Genomic DNA, 23,127 nt, shown 5'->3' with positions numbered 1-23,127 from the left:
TAGGCAGATTGGGCAAAGGACTAGGCAGACTGGGTTAACTGGACAGAGAATTAAGTAGAGTAGAAAGTTAGGTTGACAGAGACTAAGTAATGGATTGGATAGGTTAGGCAATAGAATTAGGCATAGTTTTTCATGCAGGGAAGAAGGAACCAAAGGCCAGGAGCCCGCAAGATTGTCCCCTCCCCCCCAAAAAAAAGAGAGAGAGAGATAACAGGGAGCCAAATTCAAGATCCGCTCATTTCGAGATGCCTGGACTGGAGATCAAAGGGAGTAGGAAATACAGACAGAGGGAGACAGTTCCAGAGTTGACCTGTTACATACATGAAAGACTGGGAGTAATGGTTAACTCTTGCTTTAGAGAGATGGACAGAAAAAGGTACAGAAATAGACAGACATATTGGGTACTACTTAGACCAAGTTTAGGATCAAGGAGAATGGGCCGAGAATTATGCAGACCAGGCAAAATATTAAGCAGGCCTAACACACTATAATAACGGCATACGACTCCGAGGTTGACATAATCGTACCCTGGCAACTTACCTGTCCACATTGCATCCGATTTCGTATCACATTATACACGAATCATATTATTACACACGAATAGATTACACACAAATATTATTATACACGAACATATTATACACGAATCACATGCGTATCATATTATACGCAAAATCGGAAGCACAGTTGATGGGTAGGTTGCCAGGGTACGATAATGACAACCTCAGGGTCGTGCGCCGCGACTATAGATAAACGATGAGGCAAGGTGTTCTGAAGGGTATGTACAGTAGATCAGGTATAAATTTAGGCAGAGAGTAGGGTAAACTGCCTGAAGGATTAGAAAGACCAGAAACATGGGTAAACCAGGCGGAGGACTACGGAACTGATTGATTATATTAAGTAGACGGTTAGAAGACTGGATAGAAGATCTGTTAGTCCAGGCAGAAAAGTAGGTAGACAGAGTAGAAGATTAGGTATGGAGTTCAGGATTAAGCATTCAAGGTAAAGTACTAGGTAGAGTGGGCATAGAATTAGTTAGACAGTAGAGAAATAGATCTAATAGAGAACTGGGTGGGCCAGTTAAGGGATTAGGTAGAGAAAGTGGGTTAGGTAAAGGGTTAGGCAGAAAAAGTGAAGAAATAAGTGGACCAGGTAAAGAATTAGGTAGTCCAAGCACATGAATAGGCAGATTTAGTAGTGGATTCCAAGGACTGGATAGCGTGTTAGGTAACTCAAAAATGATAAGCTATATTGAGTGCAGGACCAAGTAGACTGAGTGAAGGTTTAAGTATGACTAAGCAGAGGATTGTGCAAAGTGGGTAAACGGTTGTACTGAGTGGGTAGAGGATTAGTTATAGTGAGGAGGATCTTAAAAGAATGAAGAGAAGGCCTGATAAACTGAGTATATGATTAGATCAACTGGATAAAGGATTAGGTCGACTGAATAGATAATTACGTAGATTAGGTAGAAGATTAGGTAGACTGAGTAAAGGTTGAGGCAGACTATTTAAACTCAACCTGAAGTTTCACAACTTCATCTTACGGGAAATCCGTCTCTCTCTCCTCGTTTCCCGTTAGTCAGGGAGAACTTACCCAAACAGTTCCTGCAGCTCCACACTCAGGTCAGTGATGGTCCCCGCTTCACAGACCTTGCCTGGAGGACACAAGAAGAGAGGTGAGTTTGACGTGTATCCCTTCACACCAGGGCGTACAGTTGCGGGCATAAATATCGATACAATTTTTTTACGATGAACAATGAAACAATGAACAATGATTTTCGAGACACAGGCAGACGATCCTCGTAGCCCAACAAACTTTTCAGAATGTTGTGGAAGTCTTAAGATTGTTCGACCAAAGAGTGGAAGGATATTCTCAGCAACTGCATTTCTCATTTTATTTTTGCTGCCAGCCAGTCATACTTAGATTAGGATAGGCTGGAGCTGTCAAATTTAGCTTTCATTAACCATTCAGTATGAGTGATTTTTTTAAAAGTCGTATAAAATACTCTCATGGAAGCAAGAATTAGCCAGAAAATGCGTCCGCTGGCGGGTGAGGTTAATGGGGGTCAATATTATTCCCGCTGCTTATAGACGATTTCTTTCAGACTAGGGGAGAGGCGCGCTAACGAAGAGGTTAATGAAAGCTATATGTGTGACCCCTTCAGACTGAAACCCCACTCAAAAGCTAACTAAAACAGTCAGTCGGCAGCAAGAATAAATTTAAAAAGATGTTATGGCTGACGTTTTGACTGATCAAGCTGGGTTGGATTAACTAGATATAAATGATTGGCTCAAATAATGTTAGGTGACGGTGTACGGGATAGGGCTGGGAGTGAGTTATATTAGCTGGATAGAAGTAGGTCTGGCTGGCGCATAATGACTTAGGTTCAAGTAAGCTTAGTTACTAAGAGGATTTACTCGTCTGCTTAGCACAGGGGAGATCCCATTAGGTTCAGTTAGTTAGCTCAAATAATGTTAGGAGTAGACTGTAGCACCAGTCGAACAGGGCAGTACTCCCAAGGTGGATGGAAAGCTGATGACAGGGAGTGCTAGAGCTCCCGTTTCATCAGCATTCAGGACTAGTTCCTGACCATTCCCCTTTGTTGAACTTTTTCAGTGTCTCAGTTACACAGAGAGTAGGCCAGCATACTCTCCAATACAAATTTCTCTAACTATCTACACCAAACTACATGCACCATACACACTACACTTCCTTTTCCAAAATTCAAAAAAATCATGGCGTCTCAACACTCAGCCTCGGAGTCCCCGGGGAGGGGGGGACCATAAATGCCCACACCTTCCGCCCCTCTCCCGGAGACGAATTGAGCTGCCTGGAACCACTGTCTGACTCTCTTCTTCTTCATTTCTGCAACATTCGCGGCCTTTCCTCTAACTTTCGCTCTGTTGAGCACCACCTCTCCTCCTCTAAACCTCACCTTCTTTTTCTGACTGACACTCAGCTGTCTGAGGCAACTGACAGCAAACCCATTTCTGTATCCTCCTACTTTATACTCATTTCAAAACCAAAGATGGCTGTTGTGTATATATACACAACGACTTATCTTGCTCTCGTGTTCCTGAACTCGATTCTTCGGAATTCTCTACACTCTGGCCTCGGCTTTCCTGTCATTCTCTGAGTAAATATATCTGTGCTGTTTACTTATCCCCTAATTCTACTGACTATCAAAAATTCTTCGACTATCTTACTTCTACGATGGAACACATTCTATCCATTTCTCCTTTCTCTAAAATCTCGATTTTAGGAGATTTCAATGTTCACCACCACCTTTGGCTCTCCTCTCCTTTCACTGATCCACCTGGTGAACAAGCATACATCTTTTCTATCCTTAATGACCTAGAGCAGCTTGTACAGCACCCTACCCATATCCCAGACTGCCTTGGAGAGAGCTCCAACATACTTGACCTCTTCCTTACAACTAATCCTTCTGCTTACACTGTTAATCTTTTCTCTCCGTTGGGCTCCTCCGATCACAACCTTATCACCTTAAGCTGTCCTATCGCTCTGGTACAGCCTGCGGACCCTCCATAGAAACTTCGTCTGTGGCACTTTGGAGCTGCGGATTGGGAGGCCCTCAAGCAGTACTTCTTTGATTTTCCCTGGAATGATTATTGTTTCCATGACCAGGAGCCATCTGAGTGTGCCTCGCGCATTACGGAGGTTATTCTCTTGGGCATGGAAGCATACATTCCTTTCTCGTATCCTTTGTCTAACTCAAGAAAGCCTTGGTTTAATCACACTTGTTCTAATGCTGTCCGCAACAAGGAGAGGGCCTATAAAAGGTACCCGAGCCAACCCACCCCTGAATCACATCATCTTTACATTTCTGCCCGGAATCGTGCTAAGTCTGTTCTTCACTCTGCTATAAATAATTTCATCTCTACTAAATGCTCTCAACTCTCCAACTCGAATTCTTCCCGCTCCTTCTGGCACCTTGCCAAAAACCTTTCTAACAACTTTACCTCATCATCCTTCCCTCCTCTTTTCTACTCTGATGGTTCTGTAGGTATTTCTTCTACTGATAAAGCAGATCTCTTCGCACAGACTTTCTCCTCCAATTCCACCTTAAACGATTCCGGTGCTGTTCCTCCATCACTTCCCCCCTCTGACTTCCTCATGGCTGACATTAAAATTTCTTCAGCTGATGTATTTTCTGCCATCACTGGCCTCAGTACTAACAAGGGATCTGGGCCTGATGGAGTCCCTCCTGTTGTTCTCAAGAACTGTGCTTCTGTGCTTAAACCCTGCCTAGGCAAACTCTTTCGCCTTTGTCTGTCAACTTGTACATTTCCTTCTTGCTGGAAGTTTGCTCTCATTCAGCCAGTCCCAAAGAAGGGTGACCACTCCCAACTCCCCAGCTATCGTCCAATTGCTTTAACGTCCTGTATTTCAAAAGTTTTCGAGTCAATTCTCAATAGAAAAATTTTAAGGCATCTTTCCTATCACAAACTTCTTTCTGATCGTCAATAAGGGTTCCATCAGGGATGCTGCACTGGCAATCTTCTCACCTACCTTTCAGACTCCTGGTCATCCTGCTTTCGGGACTTTGGCGAAAGCTTTGCCATTGCACTTGACATCTGAAAGGCTTTCGATCGAGCCTGGCATAAATCTTTAATTTCCAAACTGCCCTCCTACGGTTTCTATCCTTCTATCTGTGCCTTCATCGCTAGCTTCCTTTCTTGTCTTTCCATAGCCGCTGTTGTAGACGGCCATCGTTCTTCTCCTAGATCTATCAACAGTGGTGTTCCTCAGGGCTCTGTCCTATCACCAACTCTCTTTCTTTTATTCATCAATGACCTTCTAAGCTGTACATCTAACCCTATCCACTCATACGCTGATGACACCACCCTTCTCCTTTCCATTCGGTTCCCGTAACCCCCATCTCAGCAGTTACTTCAGCAAACAAGGGATGAGGCTATGGCACACCTAATGTCTGACTTGGCTCGTATCTCTGACTGGGGTAAAAATAATATGGTTGTTTTTAATGCATCGAAGACTCAGTTCTTACACCTATCAACCCGACAAAATCTTCCACAGGTATACCCACTAATGTTTAATAATATTCAGCTTAATCCTGCATCTTCCTTGAACATGCTTGGGGTTTCATTTACTCGGGACTTATCTTGGAAAGATCATATTATATCTCTTGTAAAATCCGCTTCCAAGAGATTAGGTGTGCTAAGCCGACTCTGTTCTTTCTTTACCCCTGCACAGTTGTTGACTCTATACAGGGGTTTTATCCGCCCCTGTGTGGAGTACAACTCTCATGTGTGGGGAGGCTCCCCACATACAGCTCTTCTGAACAGGGTGGAGTCAATGGCTTTTCGTCTCATTAACTCTCCTCCTCTTACTGACTCCCTTCAACCTCTGTCTCTTCGCCGCACTGTTGCATCTTTATCTCTTTTATATCGCTACTTTAATGGTCACTGCTCCTCTGAACTGTCTGCATGCATTCCTCCACCTATACGACGGGCTCGTAGCACCCGTCTAGCAGCAAACTCTCATCCCTTTTCTGTCCAACTCTCTAATGCAAGAGTTAACTGTTACTCCCAGTCCTTCATTTATGCAACAGGTCAACTCTGGAACTGTCTCCTTTTGCCTGTATTTCCTGCTGCCTGTGATCTCCAGTCTTTCAAACGCAGTGTGTCCAGGCATCGCGAAATGATCGGATCTTGAATTTGGTTCTCTATTGTATTTTGTTTTTCTCTTGGAGGGACCTGTTATTGCGGGCTCATGGCCTTTGGTTCCTTCTTCCTCGCATTAAAAAAAAAAAATATGGGATAGGGCTGTGAATGAGTTATATTAGCTGGATAGAAGTGGGTCTGGCTGGCGCATATTGAGTTACGTTCAAGTAAGCTTAGTTACTAAGGGGATATACTCGTCTGTTTAGCACAGGGGAGATCCCATTAGGTTCAGTTAGTTGGTTAGAGAGAGAGAGAGAGAGAGAGACACCTACCTCGGTAACATTGCTCCTCCCCTGTAACACTGCAGTCAGCGTTGGTCAGGATGAAGAGTGCCTCGTCCTTAAGGATGCTGTAGTGTATTAACTCAGCCAGCAGCAGCGGTCGCGACAGAACGATGCCCTCAGCTGTAAAGAACATTAAAGACCTTGATAAAAACTAGACTTCTCGTTTTAATCTCGCCACAGTTTGGCGATTTGATTAAACTTTGCGACTGATTTCTTGTAATGAAGTGATTTATGAAGGTTAATTCTAAATCCTTCACTCGAAATGTCTCCCGAAAGCTGAGTCAAATCGTCCGATCATACCAGTGACAGAATAAATGCGTCATTATACTGAGGTGGCTAATAACATTGCACCCTAACTCAAATGAAGTTAACATTAGCCAAGCCGAAGCAAAATTAACACTCTTTTCCTGTGACGTACTCTCACCTAAATACTCTCGTCTGGTGTTGTATGGACAACGATGCTACAAATTGTCCTAACCATGAGAAATAGAATAATGATGACCACAATAACATTCTCGGGCTTTATTAATCACTTTGTTAATGAAAATAATCTAGTGGTAGCTGGAACAGGATACTAGAATTGTCCCAACCATGAGAGGGTTAACCAACAGCCGTACCTACAGTACCCTACTATAACCTAACAGGGCATAAAATAAACTATCATGCTAGTATTGACCTGTCTTAACCCAGCCTGGCCCAACCTTACTTACGCTACCCCTAATTGAATAAATTCAGCCTAATGATATTTCACCCTTGTTTATTCTTTTTATTTACAGTCGACTTTATTCGACTTGGATAAAAACTCTTAGACCAAGGAATAAGTGAAAACTAAATGTAACTATTCCGTATGAAAAATATCTCTTCAGCTGAGCATCATCGTCTACAAACAGCAAAAATAAACTAAACCCTACCTAACTGTACTGAGGGAGTTAAAACTGGCCTTTGTTATCTTACCGTACCGTAGCATAACTGAATCTGACATACTTATAACTAAAATATCCTAACGTAACCAACCCTAGCATTATTTTCCCTATCAGAGGAAGGAAAACTAATCTTGCCTCACCCCCTTGAATGCGATTGCAGTTTTATGGGTTAATTCTTGGTAATGGTTCTTTTCGCGTACCATGAGTAACTACACGCCTTATAAGAACAACAAATGCTGCTCTCCATTGAACTGATCTCCTGACTACTGACATATTACAAACAGCATGTATTTGTAAGAGTATGTGCGATTCTCAGCTTACTTATCTCCTTGTTCTTAACGTATTATGAGTAAGGACGCATATTATGAGTAAGTTCACGTATTATGAGTAAGTACACGATTTATGACTAAGCAGACATATTATGAGTAAGTACACGATTTATGAGTAAGTAAACGAATTATGAGTAAGTACACGTATTATGAGTAAGTACACGAATTATGAGTAAGTAAACGATTTATGAGTAAGTACACGTATTATGAGTGCACGAATTTTGAGTAATATGCCGTGCTGCTGTCAACATACCCAATTCGTAGTTGTTGACGCCCCTGAGGGAGGTGTGGTCGTACATCTCCTGGCCGTAGACGATGCGATGTGAGCCCTCCTCCTGATAGGCTAGTTCCATCTCTGTCATGAAGGACTTGGGCACTTCAGGCAGGGTGGCTGGGGGGGAGAGGAGGAGGGAAGTGTAATGGGTCTCCTTTCTCTCTCTCTCTCTCTCTCTCTCATTTACAGCCATTTAATATGTTCATCATTATTCAGATAATCAATAACCAAATCCAGCTTCCGTTGCTTAGACGTTGCAACTTTATATAAAAAAAAAATCTTTTCACGGACACAAATAAAAAGAAAGGAAAAAGCTACCTAACAATGGCCACAGCAAAAACCCTTGTCCATCTCCTAATCGCATTTTATCATTATACCCCGCCACTACAGGTCGCCCTCCCTCATATGCTACATCACTGACAGTCTTGCAGAGTGCTGGGTGTTGCTCTCCTCTGTGAACAAAGAAACATCTATCATCTCAGCTCCGGAGAAGGAAAATTTACAACTAGCGAAATATAGAAAAAATGCTGTTTTTACTAGTGCATATTTCAGAGAGTTCGATTTTTCCTCTACGTATTCGTCAAACTTTGGGACGATACTTATCTTTCTGTCTGTAGCAGAGAACATGGAAGGAGAGTCCTGTGCTGTCCTTGCTTTTCATAATTTTACTGGTAATAAAAATTACGCCTTGCATTTAGTAATCCAGCCCTGCCATTTCATTAGGATCCCAATAACCGTGTAATAGATTTATTAACACACACACACACACACACACACACACACACACACACACACACACACACACACACACACACACGCAACATTTATATTTTTGTACTAAACTCGCAGCTTCTCTCTCTCTCTCTCTCTCTCTCTCTCTCTCTGACTCACGTACCAGGATCTGCTGGGGGCTCGAGCGGAAGGCAGCCTCCGTCCTTAGCCAGTCTCTTCCTGTAGTACTCCTTCCTTTCGTTTAGGTCCACCCTCGGCGTCGCTCCATGGGACTTTAGTGGGTCGTGTTGGTGTCTGGGGTCTGTGTGGTGCTTTTGGACGCCTCGCACGGGTTTTGGAATGTCATGGAGGGACGCCCAAGACCCACACACCACCGCCAGAAGCACAAGCAGCAGCAGAAGACGCCTCCCCATTTTGCTGGTAATCCTGATCACTTCCTGCAAAAAATCCTGGAGTGAAGTAAAGATATTTTTGCATTTGTTATCCTGGAGTGATGTAAAGATGTTTTTGTCCTTGTTTTCAGTCCCCTTTACCCAGAGGACGTCAACTTTATTTTGCTTCTTGCCGCAGCCAGAAGATTTTGCTCAAACTGAAGGAGCACTGTAACAGTGAAAGAACAAGAAGCGGTGCCAAGGCACAGGAAACCCGTCTCCGGCAGTCATTTTAGTGCTGACGTATAAGCACAACAGGATATCTAGTCAAAGATGTAACATATCAAATTTGGAGTAAATCGGTTGACAATTGACTATTTTATGCCCATTTTAAATTTTAGGCCCCATCCACCTGACATTGACCCCTCTGCCGCTAATTGGGGGGTAACCCACCTAAAGTAATGAGGCATGTTATAGGATGTAGATTTGAAAGATGCACCTTTAGGTTTTGGTTTCATGTCGATATGACGAAGTTGAAAGTTTTGGAGAAAAATCGATTTTTACCCGTTCTCGTTTTCTTACATTTTTTGGCTTTACAGCCTGGGCTTTGGCCCAGGTTGGCTCAAAATTTAAACAAGTGATTAGAAGGTCATAGCCCATCATCCCTGTAATTTTAGTCAAAATCGCACCAATAGTTTTCGCGTAAAGTTGTTAACAGACAGACAGACTGAAAGACAGACAAACAAACAAACAAACAACCGAGTGAAAACAGTTCCCGTCCCGGAGTCCCTCCGGGGTGGGGACGGGTAATAAATGTTGGCTGTTTTTGATCACTTCGAAAGGCCTCTCCCCAACTAAACAAGTTCGTCTGGAGGTACGAAGATTCAGTAAGTGGTGTCATTCCGTTTAAGAGGATAAGGGACTGTTGAACATCTTTAAAGAATACTGTAATTCATGAAAGGAGAAATGGATAAATTATTTTCATGCAAGTCAATAACCCTGCATAACTATGACGACTGATTTATATTTTGAGCATGGAAATGCAAAATGTACCTTTCCTTTATTTGTAGACGATATATTCTCTCTCTCTCTCTCTCTCTGATTTACATGTCAGTTCTTCAATTCCTCGCAAGACAGGTATATTTCAGCTTAATTCAGTTAACTTTTCTACGAAGTCCTGTCTTCGTTATATTGATACAGTGCCGTTATACTTCACCACATCACCCTCGCATGCGATGTAGCTTACTCATTAGTTAAAATATCGTCATAGGCTTCATGTTTTTCCTGGAACTTCTCATACTAAAGGCAGATTATATTTTCGGTTAACTTGCATATTATTGCTCGCTGTGAAGTATCGTGCGTCGTTACACGATAATTTACTGTCTTATTTACAAACTACAATGAAATTCGAAAATTTTTCTTTTAATACAACCGTGGTTTTGTGTGGTGAAGATACCCATTGATATTTTATGGCCTAATGGTCTTTGTCCTCACGTTAACCACAGAAAGAAGTACTTATTTCACTTTACACTCAGTGGAGTACCCAGGTTTTCACAAACAGAAGGACCAGTGAAGATGCCAATCTCTAACATAAGGGCGGGGGGCACTGTTATGTACTGTGCACACATTAAAATAAACCGGAATTTCAAAAGGGGGAGGAAGTGAGGGGACCAATTGTCTGACTAGGCCCCCCAGGCCCCCTCATAACTACGCCACTGCTTATTATGTTTTAAAGATAAGGAAGCTGCTTGCACTACAAGTAAGGGGCACTGTGAGCCTGCATCTATCTATCTATCTATCTATTGCCAGACGCCTCAATCCCGTTTGGGGTGGTCACAAACAAATCGCCTCCACGTCGCCTTGTCTCCCGCCATTTCACTGCCCTGCTCCCAATTCACCCCCCCCCATCTCTCATATAGCTCTCCACCCCATCCCTCCATCTCATCCTCCGCCTTCCCCTCCCTCTTCCCCCCTCCACCTCACTCACATACACTCTCTTCGCCAGTCTTTTACCCTCCATCCTCTCCACATGGCCAAACCACCTCAGTGGGTTCCTCATAACGCTTCCTATCACATCCACATCCACACCACAACGCTCCTTTATATCCTCATTCGTCAGCCTGTCTCTCCGTGTGACTCCACAGGCTCCTCTTAAATAACTCATTTCCACTGCTCTCACTCTTGACTTGTGTCCTTCCAACAACGTCCAAGCTTCACTTCCATACGTTAGAGTTGGTATCACAATACTGTCATGTAGTAACTTTTTCACTTCCATGCTCACTTCCCTGTTTCTTATCACTGCTTTCAAAGAACCTCCAAACTTTCTTCCCTGCTGTACCTTTTCAAGCACTTCACCCTCCAAACCTCCATCCTTACTCATCACACTACCCAAGTACTTAAACGTACTCACATTTTCCAATTCCTCACCATCCAACCTCGCTGTACATTCACTGACTTCACCTCTCTCAAAGACCATCACTTTACTCTTCCCTACATTCACCTTTAGATTCCGTTTCTTACACACTTTCCCAAACTCATCCACCAAGCCTTGCAGCTCCCCTTCGTCTACACTCAACAACACAGTATCATCTGCAAACAACAGTACAGGGAGTTTCCAAACACTATCCTCTCTCACCAGGGCCACTCCAATATCCAATACCCTACCTTGTACCTCTTTTATTACCCCATCCATGTACAGATTGAACAGTCATGGAGACATGACACATCCCTGTTTCAACCCAACTTTCAAAGAGAAAAATTCACTTAGTTCACCATCCACACGTACTGCAGCCTTCGCACCATCATACATACTCTTCACAACATTCAACAACTTCCCATCTACTCCATATATTCTTAATACTTTCCACAATCCTTGTCTATCCACCCTGTCATATGCTTTCTCCAAATCCATGAAAGCCGCATACAACTTCTTTCCCTTCTCTAGAAACTTTTCCACTAAAGATCTAAGAATGAATATCTGATCTACACAACCTCTTCCCTTCCTAAAGCCTCCCTGTTCTTCTCCAACTAATTTTTCTGTTCTTTCTCTAACTCTGCCAATAAGTATCCTACCATACACTTTTCCTATCATACTAAGAAGACAAATGCCCCTATGATTACCACACACTTCTTTTTCCCCTTTTCCTTTGTACAAGGGAATAATTATACCTGACTTCCAATCCTCCGGGACTCTACCTTCCTCCCAGGCCAATCTGCACATCTTCCACATCCATTCTACTACTATCTCTCCCCCATGCTTCAGCATTTCACCACACACTCCATCAGTTCCTGGGGCTTTCCCCGATTTAACTTTCTTCATTGCTTCCACCACTTCTATCCTACTGATTTCTTCCTGTCTTCTCATCTCCCTTCTTCTCCCAGCCATTCCCCAGCCACTTATACTCGCATTACTTCCATCCTGTATGTTCAACAATTCCTTAAAGTGTTCTCTCCATCTGCTCACTTTTTCTCCCTTCTCCACTAGTAACCTACCATTTTTATCTTTCATTCCTCTGCTAACTTCACTTCCACCCTGTCTTACTCTTTTCACCTCTTTCCAGAACATTTTCTTACAGTCCCTCCACTTTACACTCAAATTCCTTCCAAATTCCTCATCCACTCTCTTCTTACTCTCTCTTACTAATCTTTTCACCTCTCTCTTTCTTTTTACATATAATTCTCTCTTCCGCCTCTCAACATCTTCCACGCCCCTATTTCTCATCCATTCATTGTATGCTTTTTTCTTTTGTGCCACAGCCTGTCTCACCTCTTCAGTCCACCACGCTGTTCCTTGCACCCTCCTCCGTCGCATCCATTTGGTTAATTTTCTCAATTTCATTGGAACACAAAGCAGAAATATTTATTATTCTTGTTGCTGTTGACGATATCTATTATAACAATCACACTGTTCTCCTACACCTTCACAATTCTATATTTTCACAATTCCACACCAATCACCATCACGATATTCCTTGAGTTTCCTTAGGCTAGATATTAAATATAGACAAAACCATATCAAGAACTCTATCTGTGTACTGCGCAGAACAAGTATGTTACGAACTTGGGGGAGGCGGTGGCTCAATCGGTAGAGAGGTGGCCTGCAGTCCTATTGGACTCAGGTTCAAATCCCCGCTGGGGCAGGGAACAGTTTAAGGATTTGAATTTTATAAAATCAAACTTTACGTATCTACCAGAAGACCCGCCGACATGTCGTAAAAATACCCCCGCTAACACCAATACACCAGTCTTGTATGAGACAGCCCTAGCATGTGTTCAATAGGGACGGTGGGTGTTAGGGCCGAAGTCGTGACATGTAGAGGTGTATGGTATGTAAGAGGACTACTAGGCCTTAGGAGCAGGCTGTGAAACCTATGCCCAGAATCGGACACACAAAAAAGATAAAAATCTATGACGGTACTTTCAGCATGACTCTCATCCGCGTTTGTTACTCACCTGCCTTGTCGCCGCTCTTTACCTGTCCGCCACTGTTCACCTGGCCGCGGCTCGGCACTGACTGACAGAGATAGCACCGCCCCCTAAACCTCTCCTCCCCGTATCTCATCATCCAGATACTGTCTGCCGATCATTTCCCTTTTGGTTTGCGTATTCAGGTGGAGCACTGGATGTCAGGTGGAGCACTAGGTAGAGAGAAAGGAAAACTTTGGGTATTAGGTGGAATAATGAGTATCAGATGGAGCACTGAAATATCATGTAGGTCACTGAGGTATCACATAGAGAATTTGAATGTCAAATGAAACATTAAAACATTAGGTGGAGCACTGTGTATAAAGTGCGGCACTCCATAACCAACAGAGCACTGGGTAACATGCTAAACATTGAGCATAGCGTGCAGCAGTTGGTAAAAGGTGGATTCAACGAATGCCTGATGTTCCATCTAGCATTCAATGTTCCGCTATATTCGTGATATTCAAAGCAATCTCGGCTGTGGCAGGGTATAGTTCAAGGATCTGAACTTCATTAAAAGCAGATTGTACTGATCTACCATAAGACCCGCTGACATGTCACAACAACCCGCCAGCTTATACCAATACGCTAGTCCTGCATGAAACAACCCTAGCATGTAGTCAATGAAGTGTGTTAGAGCTGAAGTGGTGACTTGTGGAGGCGTATGATACGTAGGAGGACTGCTGAGAGTCAGAGAAAGAGGTATTAAACCAATCCCCAGAGTTGGACTCATAAAAAAAAAGCAACTAACCCATTATCACCTAGCGGCAAAAAAAATGTGCCATTTGAGGGCAGTTCCAAACGTTATTTCGAAAGGGAACTCTAAAGTCTAGAGCTAGGGCCTAGTTAATTTCACGACTATGAATTGGTACGTGAAGGGAGGTAAGCAATGAAGGCTAACTTTTCTTGTAAAATCCCAAGTACAGAAAAGTCAGACAGTAAAAGATTAACGATTCACAAGTTATTCAGAGCTCCACTAAGTGGCCTATGTTCCATCTAACATTCAATGCTCTACCTACAGTAGCATTCAGTGCTCCAGTTAACATTACATGCTCCATTTAGCATCCAGTGCCTCGCCTGGCGTTCAACACTCCCCTTGATATTTAATAATCCACCTGATTTTCGGTGCTTCAGCCAAAAATCTGCTCCATCTGATATCAGTGTTCCACGTGGCAATCAGTGCTCCACCTTACATTCGATGCTCCATTTAGAATCTAATGCCTCACTTGGTGTCCAGTGCACCATTTGCGTCCACTGTTCCACTTAACGCTCAGCTTATGCTCCAAATTTTACCTTGTGCTCCACATACCTTCTTTATAACATCAAATGCTCTCCTTAAATCCAAACGCTACATCTAATACCCTAAACTCTAATGATTAACTCGTTTTCCAATGCTCCAGTCGTGAACCAATGCTCCACTTATTAACTAATGCTCCATTCGTTAACCAATGCTCCACTCTTGATATCTAATGCTCCACCCGTTATCCAATGCTCCGTCCAATATCCATTGCGCCATCCTTGATATCTAATATTTCACCAGTTATTCAGTGCTTCATCCTTTATATCTAATGTTTTACTCATTATCCAGTACTCTATTCGTTATTCAGTATTCCTCCCTTGAGATTTAAGCTTCACCTGTTATCCAGTGCCCCATCCATCATGCAGTGTTCCAGCCGTTATCCAATGTTCCATCCAGTACCGAGTGTTTCATTCGTTACTGGACACTCCACTCGTTATCCAATTATTATCCTGTGCTCCATCATTTAACTAGTGCTAAGCCTGTTATGAAATACTACATACGTTATTCAAGGCTTCTGGTTTAATGGGTAGCCACAGCGTAATCTCTCACGCCCCCTCTTATCACTCAGACACACTCCCCTGCCTCCTGCCCCCCACCCTCACCCCTCTGTACTCTTTTATTGTTTCATCACTCCCATTTTTTATTTCTGCATTACCATCACCAAGTTACCCTTTCTGCCTTACCCCTCCTTTCCTTTCCGTCTTAATATCTCTTCCGTCTCCATTTCACACTTTCTATTTATCACACTGCGTCACCCTTCCCTAACCAACTTTCCACCCCTCTCCTTACTCTTTTACAGTTTCGCCATACTCCATCTCATCCCTGTTTCACCTTGCCCTACCACACCCCTCCTTTCCTTACTCTCTTACTGATTCATTCCTCTCCTTTTCAATATTCTCCTACCCCTGTCTCCCCTCTCCCCTCCTTGCCCTTTCACTGGCTAATATTGTCTCTATCCACTCTCGCTTCCTCACTTCAGCCCCACTGTCTTACCCTCTCTATTCCTGACTCTCCTTATTGTCCCCTTCCTGCCTTACTTTTCTCATCCTTCCCTTTTCCTGCTCAGTCACGCTTTATTTAAGTTTTCTTACTCGCTGCACTTCATTTCCCTCACCCGTGCCTCACTTATCCCTGCCATTATCTCTTACTGCTTCATGTCTCACTTTCCTCTCGTCTCTGCTTAACTCTAAGTGCCTCAGCCCTTCCTCGCTTTTTCTCTCTCTCTTTTCCTTACTTATATTCAGCATTGTTGTTTCACTTTCACCCACCTTAGTCTCTCTGATTTAACCCCTAACTGCTTCACCCCTATACCTAGCTATCATCCTGCTTCATTTATCGTTCTTTCAGCCACTCCCTTCGCCCCTTCTTGAACTACCCTCGTGATCTCAACCCTCTTTATCTAACACATCCATGACACTGCGTTACTTCTTCCTTCTTATACATTTTCTCCCCTCCTGGCTCCTCCTCATCTTTTCTTCCTACCTCTTTCTTCTTTCTTCCCGTCCCACTACCTACAGTATATCTCTTGGTACTTCCTCTCCCTTTGCTGCCGCTCCTTCCTTATACCCATCCCCTTTTTCTCTAAGTTCTTCTCTTCCTCATTCTCCCTTCATCTTCTCATCCTTGCACACTTACGTCTTCCTCCCTTTTCCCTTCTCCCGTTCTGAGTCTTCACCTAGTTCTGACTCTCCGCTCTCCATTTACGTCATCAAAGCTTTATTCACTCAGCAACATTTTGTCACACTCCCTTACTCGTGTGTTTCTGCTTGTCGCATCCCAACCTGCCTCTCCCTTGCCCTACCTTTCCCTCTTCCTACCACACCCTCCCGTACATACCCTTTCCTTACGTCTCCTTCTCTTCACCTCATCCTCTCCCTAGCTTACCTCTGCTGGCTGTTTACCATACTGACTTCCTCGCCACTTAACAAGCAACGACCCTGACCCTTGCCCCGTTACTTCAGTCAAAACATTTCCTTTTCTCATATCTTGGCTCACATTACCATTACTGGAAACATCTGCGATAAGATAACAGATATGAAAAGGAAGATCTGGAATATGAAAACAGATTCTTTGCTACCTTTCTTCTCAAAAAAAAAAAAAAAAAAAAAAAAATTGTGACTGTCCTGTGAGAGAGAGAGAGAGAGAGAGAGAGAGAGAGAGAGAGAGAGAGAGATTATTTTCGAATAAAAAAAAAAAAATCTTTCACCCATTACATGCCAAACTAATCAACTGCTTGACCGCACCAATGGCCTTGAACAGCGTGTTTACATACAGTTAGTCCTCCCTCCCCATTGTCATCTGTACAGTGACCTGCCTAGCTTCTGCCCATCATGCTGACCATGCACTAAACACATCAAAGTAACAGAGTATGTTATAAGTAAGGTGAGAGAGATAATCCCACACTCGTTTCATAGTATATGCTTCCCCATTTCCTATTTCTGTGTCCAATTTTTTATCGTCCAGATCTTTGTTTTCATTTCGGCATCTCCAAAGTCATCCATTCGAATCAATAGCGCATCCTTTAATCTATTCCTGTTTTAACCAAACTTTCAATGAACATACAGTGCCAACGGCCCTGGTAATGATGCACCAGAAGAAATTTTTCTACTAATCTTAGTTATTAATTCTTGACGGTAGCCTTAAGGATGGGAGGAGGGCCAAAAATTTTAGGAATATTGAGGAGCCTGTAGAATGTCTAGTGTCGATTCAGGACTATGTACAAAATCGCAGTGATGCCAACTGGGCTGTACTGTATAGTTGTGTGACATCAACCCCATGTGCTGTGGATCAGAAAATGGTGGAAATGCCAGGAATGTTGTGCCTATGGTCTGCGTGCGGGGTGAGATGGTTTGATAGTGATACGCGTAAATGACAGACGCAGCACGACGGACAGAGCCTACCAAACGGCTCCAAAGTGATACGGCAGTATGGATAGAATGAATGAAAAGAGATTATAATAGATGTACTGGCAGACGTTCAGGGAGTGAGATGGGGGGGGGGGGAAGTAAGAAGCACGTGGAAGGATACTGTGAATGAAATTCTGACTTACAAAGGCCTGAACATTCAGGAGAGTGAGAAGTGTGCATGAAACAGAGCAAATTCGAATGATATAGTATATGGAGGGATAACTCGCCGTCAGTGATCTGCGATAAGCAACAACTGAAATAATGAAAGTAAGTCTTGGTGATCAGCAGTGCCTGATTATGGATGTTTCAAGCTTGCTTTGGTGTAGACCTGTGTGTACGTCAGTCGAGAGAATGTAGGTAAATGAGACCGTTCTCTGTTACTTTAAAACACCATCATTCAACAATGGGTAACAGAGAGCATGTATGTTCTCGACCAGATCTGTATTTACGGGCACACATAAAGCTGCGTGCAATGTGGAAGGGCTGTCGTCGACTGGGTTGAGGTCTTCATACAGTATGAGACATAGAGAAAAAAACTAAGAAATTTCTGAAAAATAAAGCTCATATTCAAAGATATTGCTCGAAGCTTGAAACCTGACTGTAAATGAGGAAATGAGGTGTGAGTGTGGCGAGGGAGGGGGGAGGGGGCGTACATGAAAAATGAATGTAAAGTGAAGAGAGTAGGAATTAACTACTTTTTTTTTTTTTTTTTTCGCAGATTAAGCTGTGCTCTTTGGGAATGAGAAAGGACAGTTGCAGTGATTATTTAGTGAGCTTGAAGGTGTGCGTGAATAATAACATTTCAGTGTGCTTGTGATGAGAGAAATTGAATGTGAATGTGAGTTGCATTCTCCTGTTTATGTGTATACACTGTTACTCGCTCTATCTGGGTAGCACCAGAAAACAGGAGAATGCGACTTACATTCAATCTCCCAGGTTTCATATGTCATGCTGTACACCATTTAAAACCATCTACGAGCAGGCAGCCGATTTACTTTTTACCCCGTCGCTTCACTTCTCTGCTGTTACAGATCACTCACAGCGTTATCTCCCATTAAACCACTTACGAGTAATTCCAAATTGTTCTATTTCATACAAGACTCAAACCCTCCTGGTTGTCTGACCTCTAAGATTTAAAATTTCTTCTTCTCTTTATCCTACGCTTCCCCATTCTCATTCACTCCACATTATGCACCTATCATTACATACAGTATTCACTCCATATATCGAAACCACTTTAACACACCGGAATCTACCCCTTGCATTGTACCAAACCTGCTGCCATTTCTCTCTCTTGCAGTATTGTTACTCATTTTGTCAAATAGTCCATTCCACAAATATAGATCCTAGGCATTTCCTCTGGGAAGTGTATTTAGCTCAGATGACTTGATCGAAGAGGAAGGGAGTAGATAATCCAGTAGAGCAGATTAATAGGTTCATTAAAGACCTTATTTTGGCTAACGTAAAGCGTTTTATTGAGCTTAGGTAAGAAGTCCTCAGGCTTAAGGGGTTATATTAAGAATGGTGGTATGGATGTAAAACGGAGTACAAGGAAAGCACCCAGTAAGAGACTAATGGTTCTTTCAAGGTTATTTTTGTACAGAGACGACTGTGACTGAGGTATTTAATTTGGTATCTAATTTTATGAAAGTTTAGTGGATCTAGCTATGTTTTATGAGAGTGAGATTTGATCATTGTTAGAAGAACTGATGTCACTATTTAAAACAGAAGAGACGACTTTTTTGAGGTATGAATGAATTTTACATCGAGAGACTGGTGGACTTGTGAACAAGTGGGCAAGCAAATTAGAGTGGAGGTCGGCATTACATACAGTATGTAGTAATGACAAATAAGTTGAGTTGGGTGGAACACATGGATCGCACTGACAACAAAAGATAGAGAAAAAGTTGATGGAAGAATGAGGAGAGGAAGACGTAGATAAAGATGAAAAGATAAACATGAAAGTGAAAAGAAATTAGATTGGTAAGAAGTGGAGTTGGGTGATGATAAAAGTTTTGGAGGCGTTTTTTGACATGAGGGTTATTTTTGAGGAGACCTGACACTCTCATTTTTTTTTTTTTTTTCGGAAATGCACTTCATACCAGCAGACTTGTGACTTAAGCGAAGCCACACCACACTATACGATACCACATAACACTAAACCAAACATCGAAGACTAAACCGACGGACACTAATCAGAGGGCCGTGAAGCTCCCCCATTTAGACTACATAGTATGAAAATGGAAAATGTACTAGTTATGTGTTTGATTTTCAGACATTGATATGAACAAAGATGGTAGTATAAAAGATGAGGTCACTGAAAGGTAATGGAGTCGCAAAGGCTTTGGGAGAAGTGAAAAAGAAAAGTAATGTTGGCTGTGGGAATACAAAAAGAAGTCCATAACAGAATGCAATGGTTCCAGTACTAACATACAACAGTGAAGCTTACATTATGCTTAACTGACAGAAGTCGACAGTGAGGGCAGTGGAGATCAGTACACTTTCAAGAACTTGCCGAGCTACTTCAGGAGACTGACGAATAGGTCAAACACCTGTAAGATTAATGGATGTCGTTGGAGGCATAAGAGACGTTCATTAGGTTGCTGTGAATATGGAGCGAATAAAGACTGAAACATTGATAGTGAAACAGTAATGCTTACGAGAGGATGGTCGGGGAAAGAAGATGAAAACCAAGAACGAAAAAGAGAAACAAGCTGTGTGTATACCACGGAGGATGATCCGTCTTGGAAGGGGGGATTTTGCTACTGTTAATGGTCACAGAGTCCTGGGGATTCCTTTGCTCTGGCACCGAAACAGGATACCGCAAATGACAGTAAAGCCTATCGTAGAAACATTTTTTAAAGTTTATTATCATGATTTATGTCCATGCTCTTCTTACAATGTTCCAAAGAGATAAATTAAATATCCTTTTCAACAAACAAATATCCTTTTCAACAAATTCGACTATTGTGATTATGGTAATATATCTAGTAATACTGAGAGTAGAGTAGTTTATTTAAGTTAGATTAATCTGGGTCAGGACGTGTGGGTACATAAGGTTAACTTAGAAATAATTACTTCCGTTGTAAATTAGGAATGGTTAGGTAAACCTAGCAAAAAATTTGCTTAGGTTACATAAGCATTAGGTGAGAACATGTTGGTAGGTTAGGCTGAAGTATAAATAGTTGATTTAAGAGCAAATTAGGTTAGACCAGTGTTGTGTATGAACTTATGGTTAGGTTAGACTAGGTTAGAAACAGTCTAATTCCAGCAATCTAAGTTTGGTAAGCCTGAGTTATTTAGGGGAGATTGGGTGTATAAATTATCATGCTTTGCTCCCTACACCACTAATCTGAACCTCGCCCCTTTATCTCACAGCCTCCCTCCCCGTGATGCTATGACCACGCGTTATCACTATCCCCGCCTGGCACTGCATGTCACTCTCTCCACACACTCACGTAAACCTGGTGGTAGAAATGTTTGAGGTTTATGGTTGCCAGGTTCGTGGATGTGCTTCCTCTTCCCCCAGACCCACTACCCCACCATATCTTTCGTTAGTGCCAGCCTAGCGAGGCGATTTTTTTTTTTTTTTATGCGAGGAAGAAGGAACCAAAGGCCATGAGCCCGCAGTAACAGTTCCCTCCAAGAGAAAAACAAAATACAATAGAGAGCCAAATTCAAGATCCGATCATTTTGAGATGCCTGGACACACTGCGTTTGAAAGACTGGAGATCATAGGCAGCAGGAAATATAGACAGAGGGAGACAGTTCCAGAATTGACCTGTTGCATAAATGAAAGACTGGGAGTAACGGTTAACTCTTGCATTAGAGAGTTGGACAGAAAAGGGATGAGAGTTTGCTGCCAGACGGGTGCTACGCGCCCGTCGTAGAGGTGGAGGAATGCAAGCAGACAGTTCAGAGGAGCAGTGACCATTAAAGTAGCGATAGAAAAGAGATAAAGATGCAACAGTGCGGCGAAGAGACAGAGGTTGAAGGGAGTCAGTAAGAGGAGGAGAGTTAATGAGACGAAAAGCCTTTGACTCCACCATATTGAGAAGAGTTGTATGTGGGGAGCCTCCCCACACATGAGAGTTGTACTCCACACAGGGGCGGATAAAACCCCTGTATAGAGTCAACAATTGAGCAGGGGTAAAGGAAGAGCGGATTCGGCTTAGCACACCCAATCTCTTGGAAGCAGATTTTACAAGAGATGTAATATGATCTTTCCAAGATAAGTCCCGAGTAAATGAAACCCCAAGCATGTTCAAGGATGATGCAGGATTAAGCTGAATATTATTAAACATTAGTGGGTATACCTGTGGAAGATTTTGTCGGGTTGATAGGTGTAAGAACTGAGTCTTAGATGCATTAAAAACAACCATATTATTTTTACCCCAGTCAGAGATACGAGCCAAGTCAGACATTAGGTGTGCCATAGCCTCATCCCTTGTTTGTTGAAGTAACTGTTGAGATGGGCGTTGCGGGAACCGAATGAAAAGGTGAAGGGTGGAGTCATCAGCGTATGAGTGGATAGGGTTAGATGTACAGCTTAGAAGATCATTGATGAATAAAAGAAAGAGAGTTGGTGATAGGACAGACCCCTGAGGAACACCACTGTTGATAGATCTAGGAGAAGAATGATGGCCTTCTACAACAGCGGCTATAGAACGACCAGAAAGGAAGCTAGCGATGAAGGCACAGATAGAAGGATAGAAACCGTAGGAGGGCAGTTTGGAAATTAAAGATTTATGCCAGACTCGATCGAAAGCCTTTGAGATGTCAAGTGCAATGGCAAAGCTTTTGCCAAAGTCCCGAAAGGAGGATGACCAGGAGTCTGAAAGGTAGGTGAGAAGATTCCCAGTGGAGCATCCCTGACGGAACCCGTACTGACGATCGGAAAGAAGGATGTGATAGGAAAGGTGCCTGAAAATTTTTCTATTGAGAATTGACTCGAATCCTTTTGAAATACAGGACGTTAAAGCAACTGGACGATAGTTGGAGGGTTGGGAGTGGTCACCCTTCTTTGGGACTGGCTGAATGAGAGCAAACTTCCAGGAAGAAGGAAAGGTACAAGTTGACAGCCAAAGGCGAAAGAGTTTGCCTAGGCAGGGTGTAAGCACAGAAGCACAGTTCTTGAGAACAACAGGAGGGACCCCATCAGGCCCATATGCCTTGTTAGTACTGTGTGTGTGTGTGTGTGTGTGTGTGTGTGTGTGTGTGTGTTTTACTAAAATGTTTAAAAATCAGGTGGGTAAATTGTATCCAAACTTTATGAGCAGTATCCCTGGATATATGGCGTGTTTGTTAATAATTTTGGAGAAACTGCGATGATATGCCTCCGAGTGCCAGAGGATTTTGCAAGAATTTTTATTTTTTATTTTTTTCTGTTAAACTGCCATTATTCACAATTTTCTATCGTACCCCCAACGAAGAGAGCAGCTATTTAAAAGGTAGCTATTAGAAATTCTTTAAAGGCCTGTTATACTCAATGGCCTTCACAAATATAATGCCCTTGACTTTAGGCTTCTGAATGTGTGACATTAGAGTTAGTATGAGTAAACAGTGAATAATAAGACTTTTTTTTTTTTCGATTTTGGCAAAGCTGTGATGATATGACTCCGATTGCTTGGGAGATTACTGAATTAGGTTTTTAGTGATGATGAACGATACACAGTTGTGGGAAAACGCCTTGGCTTTTATTCATCCTGCAGTCGAAGCTCTAAAGAAATATATTCAGTGTCATTTACTTTGTGTGCCTTTGTATATTGCTCGTTTGTTATCATATTCTTCATCCTATCCCTAATTCCCTGTGATAAATAGGTGGGAGGGATTTAAAAAAAAA

General features: G+C 42.6%; 1 protein-coding gene across 1 annotated transcript in view; it reads right to left on the bottom strand.

Annotated features, from left to right (window-relative positions):
* The window catches only part of LOC145403601 (uncharacterized), a 31,626-nt gene extending 22,969 nt beyond the window's left edge, over positions 1–8,657 (bottom strand). Inside the window, exons 1-4 of the mRNA XM_080275277.1 lie at positions 8,408–8,657; positions 7,492–7,629; positions 5,975–6,106; positions 1,594–1,654 (exon numbers count right to left, since the gene is read on the bottom strand). Coding sequence (XP_080131403.1) covers positions 1,594–1,654; positions 5,975–6,106; positions 7,492–7,629; positions 8,408–8,657 — 581 coding nt within the window. The remainder of the gene's footprint in view (positions 1–1,593; positions 1,655–5,974; positions 6,107–7,491; positions 7,630–8,407) is intronic.
* Between the last annotated feature and the right edge of the window lie 14,470 nt (positions 8,658–23,127).

This window comes from Coenobita brevimanus, chromosome 61, assembly GCF_032717465.1.
Source record: "Coenobita brevimanus isolate Jiangsu-jjx chromosome 61, ASM3271746v2, whole genome shotgun sequence".
NCBI classification, from domain to species: Eukaryota; Metazoa; Arthropoda; class Malacostraca; order Decapoda; family Coenobitidae; genus Coenobita; species Coenobita brevimanus.
Note: the sequence above shows the minus strand (reverse complement) of the source record. Positions and strands in the feature narration are given on the sequence as shown.